The 5314-nt window shown below is 38.1% G+C and overlaps 1 protein-coding gene across 1 annotated transcript; it reads right to left on the bottom strand.

Annotated features, from left to right (window-relative positions):
• Positions 1-2149: 2149 nt before the first annotated feature.
• LOC146362498 (CMP-N-acetylneuraminate-beta-galactosamide-alpha-2,3-sialyltransferase 1-like) lies at positions 2150-4989 on the bottom strand. The gene is made up of 6 exons (XM_084919594.1): positions 4735-4989; positions 4454-4650; positions 4175-4354; positions 3094-3139; positions 2885-3004; positions 2150-2329 (listed from the first exon to the last, which is right to left on the bottom strand). The coding sequence occupies exons 1-6, from the start codon at positions 4987-4989 to the stop codon at positions 2150-2152; spliced, it is 978 nt and encodes a 325-aa protein (XP_084775720.1).
• Positions 4990-5314: the final 325 nt, after the last annotated feature.

Below are 5314 nucleotides of genomic sequence, written 5' to 3'. Positions count from 1 at the left end.
GGCTTTAATTTCATCTGTACTGAACTGCATCACTTTGGTTAATTTGGCTATAGTTTTGGTCAGTAGCGGTTTTAGATACGGGCGACACGGGCGGTTGCCCGGGGCGGCATCGTGGTGGGGGGCGGCATCACGGGCATCGGCAAAAAAAAAAAAAAAAAAATGCTCGTACTCATGCTGCCCCGACGTCATGCCAGCGCATATTGGGAATGGCATAGGCACCGATCGGTTTTCTATCGCCCATTTGCTGGGAGTAAGGGCGCCCTCCGTTTGCGAGGTGCACCTGCTGCTTGCGGCGCAGAGAGGAGAGGGCGGGGCAGCGGGGGATTCTCTGACCGGCTGGAGCGGCATCTAAAAACCAACTCGCAAAATAAAACAAAATAAAAACAAACCAACAAACACGAAAACACCAGACATTATGATACAGACTTATAATTTGCACCGATGTTTTTTCGAAATTCTATACACGAAAAGTGAGCGCGAGAGCCCTCGGTGCGCCTGCTCGCTGCTGAAGTCAAAGTAAACTTTATTGTCATCTCCGCTACATACAGTCCAGTATATAGAGAGACGAGACGGCGAGGCTCCAGTTACAGCACTGCAAGTAAACAAACAATATATATAAGAAGAGTAAGAAAATAAATATACACTTTAGGACTAGGGGTAAAGGGATCAATAACTATTTAAAATTTACAGTTTGATGATTTAAAGTCTCGCACACAACCCGTCGAAGGGGGAGGGGGGCCTGCTGCTTCCAAATAGAGCACATTTGATTCATAATGATGTAAATCCAAGCCCATTATGTATTCATGATTTGAATCCTGGGTTGTGTGAAATCTCAGAAATGCACCCTAGACAAAGTGAATCTGTGAACTAAGGTGTAGGTGTGTTAGATTATGTTGTGGTGATCCTCGAGTTGAGGGATGGGTGTTCATACTGGAGTGCAAAATTAAAACCAATGGAAGATGGACAAGAAAAGTTCAAAGCCATCAGGTCCTCAGTTTAGAAAAAAGAGAAAAGAAGAGGAAGAGAAACGAGCAAAAGATACAGGTAAGCAGATGTGTTATTGGATAATGGCAGGTCATCCTGAAACAATCAGAATCAGAATCAGAATACTTTATCAATCCCTAAGGAAATTATGTGCGTTACAGTTGCTCCAAGAAGAAATGGTAAAAATAGTAACAGTAACAGACTAAACTCCAAACAATACATTATGTTACAGATTTTAATATTAATTAGTCATTGTCAGTTGTTGATTTGTCCTGTTCTAATTGTATGATAAATTATGATGGCTGTTTGGTAGCCGTTTGAATACAATGCATACTCTCTCTCTCTTCATATGTGTGTGTGTACAACAGTTTTATGTTAATGTACAATCCTTAATATGTTTTGTCTGTGTGTGTGTGTGTGGGGGGGGGGTTAGGGGCGAGGGAGTGTTCGCCAAGGGCGCCAAACAGGCTAGGACCGCCACTGGTTTTGGTGTTAACTAGCTTGCTCTTTGAGTTCTGAGAGTTTGTTATTGAAGTCTGTTTGCTATATTTTGTATTGCTTTCACAATAGTAGTGAAGGAAATCTTTTCTTTCTTAGGAGATACTTTGTTTTTGTTCCACCTAGGATTTTGCTTAGAAAATCACTGAATGCGCAATGCTTTTCGTTTAATGGGTTAGTACAGTCATGATCATTCAACTCCTAAGTGCTATCATCTTTATCTCACTTTCTTTTTTGGTCAGCTTCATTAGCTGTCAGTCTACTAGGTTTTATCTTTTCTGTTATCCCTTTAGCAGTTGGTGTGGTAGTCGTTGGTTTCGCAGAGAAAAATACTGACAGGAGTTATTTTGTTTGACATTTTCAAGCTGTGTGTGTGTGTGTGTGTGTGTGTGTGTGTGTGTGTCTACACACACATACATACATACATACATACATACATACATTTTTTTTACATGGTTAATTTAAGCTATGGATTAGGGGGGGGGGGGAAACGACCAAAATGTCACATATCCAATGACTTCTTTAACGTAACCCCTTTCATGATTACTAGTCCTTCCTAAAGATTCCCAATATCAGTTTCAGTTAGGAGGGTTAGGAAATTACTATAGTTGTAGATACACATCCATTTGGCTTTCAGTTCTTTCCCCACTGAGTGTATGGCATTCAATCACATTTTTTTCATTAGGCCTTCATAGAACTTAATTTTTTGTTGCTGAACTAGTTGCTGGATGATGTTATACTCATAATTTCCAGGATGTACTCCAGTTCTTAACCTTTTGTTTGTGAGTATTTCCCAGTAGTGACTCCAGTTTCCATCACTGTCAGCGCCATAACCAAACACATCAACCTAGGAAGACAAAAAATGAACATATGAATGAATGGGAAACAAATGCATGAACAAAATGTCCCTTTTTTAACTAAAATCCAAACGATGGCTGCTGAAAAATGAAATGAACAGTTGGACAGCGACCTGAGCAAGCACTAAATGGAAACACCATGATTATACCATGAGTATACAATGACAAAACCTCTTATTGAGAGGTTTACCTAAAAAGCTTTCCATGAAGGACTGTCTTCTAGATTGTAGTCTAGTCAATTTAAGAAGGGGACACATCAAAAATACTTGAGCAACAGCTTTCACTTTCATAGGGCATGTTAACTGAAATTTAACCATTCACAGATTAAACCAGAGTTTTTTAATCAAGTGGTACTGGTGGGTAAACCTGCTCTGATCTTCACCAAAAACATTTTGAACTTTTGAAATGCACATCTATTTAGGAGAGCAATATAAGAACAAAAGAACAAATTAGCAAAGACTCAAATGGACCAGCTTGTATGACAATAAAAATCATATTTTATTTTGTACGTCTGGCACTTCAGAAACTGAAAACTTTGTACTTACCTCATCACAAATGTGAAGGGCAAGAATCAAAGCCATAAAGCCAGTGGATGGATAACGTCCCTTATTTCCAAGCCAAACCTCATGTACATATTTCATAAAAGCTGGATTTACCACCATGACCTGTTAGAAATTAGAATGAGCCTTTAAACAGCTTTTATTTTTAAATATTACCATTGCCACCAGGAAGCTTTGCCATTGACGTTACTCACCAAATCCTTGTTAGTTTTGATCTTTGATTTCACTGGCATATATGACCTGTTGGAAACAGCATGACATTGAAAAATATAAAGTAGGTGTTTAACAAAAACAAAGCTAAAAAAAGGCATGGTCCGTCTTGAACATGGAGAAGGATCAGAGTAATGGTTTGATACAGAAATTCACCTTATTTCACCTCACAGTACATCCATCAGCCAAATCCTTTTAATCTGTGTACATGTTGAATTCATGCGCTGGCATTCTATTTTTGCATTTGATGTAAATTCTGTGCTGCAAGACAATCTAGGGGAAATCTTTTGAGATACTTTGCTTAGTAGCAGGTGTGGTAATTTTAGCAGCTGGGAGAGAAGAAGGTAGTGTATGCTGACTGTAACATCTAAACCTAAGAGTGTTATTTTTTCTTTTAATGGGGTGGCATTGGTGGGACCAAGAAGAAAGCTGGGCAAGCTCAGATGAGATCAGAATATTTTATCTGAAACAAAATAAATTAAAGTACAAAATGATTGTATGATTGAATGTATGATTTTCATGTGCCCAAATTAGTGGCTGCACAACTGCCTGAAAATGGTTTACATAAAATAACTTTTCAACAAGCATTAAGAGTCTTTATTTATTTTATTTTATTTTTTACTTTATATTAAGTCACAATCCTAAGAACAGTACAAAAGCATACTTAAATGAACTACAGTAAGATGAGTTGTTATGAGGACACTTCATCTGTCTGCATGTTGCATAAAAAATGTAGTCATAGTATGATTTCAGGATAATCAGTTTGTAGAGAGCTTAGTAAGAAGGTGCCGTCATTTGAGGTCTGTCTTCGTGGAATACATTACAGAAAGACTTTGAGCTCTCTCTCTTAACTGATTTTGCTTGTAGATTTAAAAGACCCAGTGATGATTTTCATCACTGGGAACTTGATCTTTACGAGGCAGATTTTGCTATTTTATTTTTTCTATTTTATTATTTTCATTTAATTATGTTGTCTAAAACAGGTCTCTCTTGTAAATGAGACACTGAGTCTCGTTAAATAAATGTCAAATACATGTGCATGTAGCCCTGAAAAATAGAACTCACCTTCCAGTAAACCCTGTTGTAGAGGCATTAATGAGCCACTCAAAGTCCTGTATCTTAAAGGGAAACAGTACGAAATGGGTGTTGTCATCCAAATCCACAGCACTCTCTGGATACATGACACGATGAGTTGTCTTGTTTCCAACGTCTTTTTCAAAGCCTCTGATAATACCAGTGTTCATTCTAAACAGCACAAAGGGATATATTTCACATCAGTTTGGATCTTTTGTGTAGGAGGGGATATTTAATGGTAAAGAAAAATTGCTTTAGCTTAGTAAGTACCTTATGACAACTTCATGTAAATCTATCAGCGGTCCATAATGCGATCTCCTTAAATTACCAGAATTACCCACCACAGCACAAGTCCTGCAGTGGTCATATTTGGGTTGTATAACATCTGGATTCTGTGGGAAGATCTGAAACAAGCTGGCCACCGTTGTTTCATAAACTCTGAAGCTACGGCTTTCAGCCTGCAAATCCTGTCAGACATTTCAAATAAACTTTGTTGTTAGCTGGGGTGGGGGGGGGGGTAAAAATGTCATCCTTTCCTGGTGACTACTTACCTTCCACCAGTTGAATTCATTCTGTGAGAGGTTTAAGTTTGCAGTCAAAAATGGTTGAACACTTCTATTCGATCGATCCAGAAGCAACTGCTTATCCTCTGATAAACATTTTATGCAAGCACACAGTTTTTGGTCCACAGCATGATGAGTCAAATGGTAGCCCGTTTTGAAATACACACCAACGCAAGTGAAACACATCAGGAAAACAAGTACCTTAAATTTTGAAATCATTCTAGATGTGCCACCAGGAAACATTACCAATCTGCAGACAGAGTGTGTGGTGATATAATCAGCAAAGTATAACAAGTTAAACAAGTTATAGTTTAGAAAGTCATCATATATAAAGCAACATTACAACACACTTAGCCATGTCTCTTTTGTGATAACATTTCTATTCACTTATAAGATAATAAAGAAAATAACATCAGCGAAGATTAAGCTGTTTTACCGCATCATCTGGTAAAATATGATACTTTTATAAATGACTTACCCGATCTACGAGGAAATCGCTTTCTGGTTCAGTTTCATATAATACACGTACAAACGATGCGTAGACTCTATCGGTGAGAGCTTTTTCACC

The sequence above is a fragment of the Perissodus microlepis genome, chromosome 22 (genome assembly GCF_051167445.1).
Source record: "Perissodus microlepis isolate ML-2025 ecotype Zambia chromosome 22, ASM5116744v1, whole genome shotgun sequence".
Classification (NCBI taxonomy): Eukaryota; Metazoa; Chordata; class Actinopteri; order Cichliformes; family Cichlidae; genus Perissodus; species Perissodus microlepis.
Note: the sequence above shows the minus strand (reverse complement) of the source record. Positions and strands in the feature narration are given on the sequence as shown.

What these genes read in the sequence shown, in the direction of transcription:
- LOC146362498 (XM_084919594.1), bottom strand. Translation starts at nt 4,989, where the DNA reads ATGTTTCCTGGTGGCACATCTAGAATGATTTCAAAATTTAAGGTACTT. An exon ending in ATGAATTCAACTGGTGGAAG is followed by an intron (nt 4,651 to 4,734) that starts GTAAGTAGTCAC and finishes AATGTCTGACAG; the next exon opens with GATTTGCAGGCTGAAAGCCG. An exon ending in CCCTTCACATTTGTGATGAG is followed by an intron (nt 2,330 to 2,884) that starts GTAAGTACAAAG and finishes TTGTCTTCCTAG; the next exon opens with GTTGATGTGTTTGGTTATGG.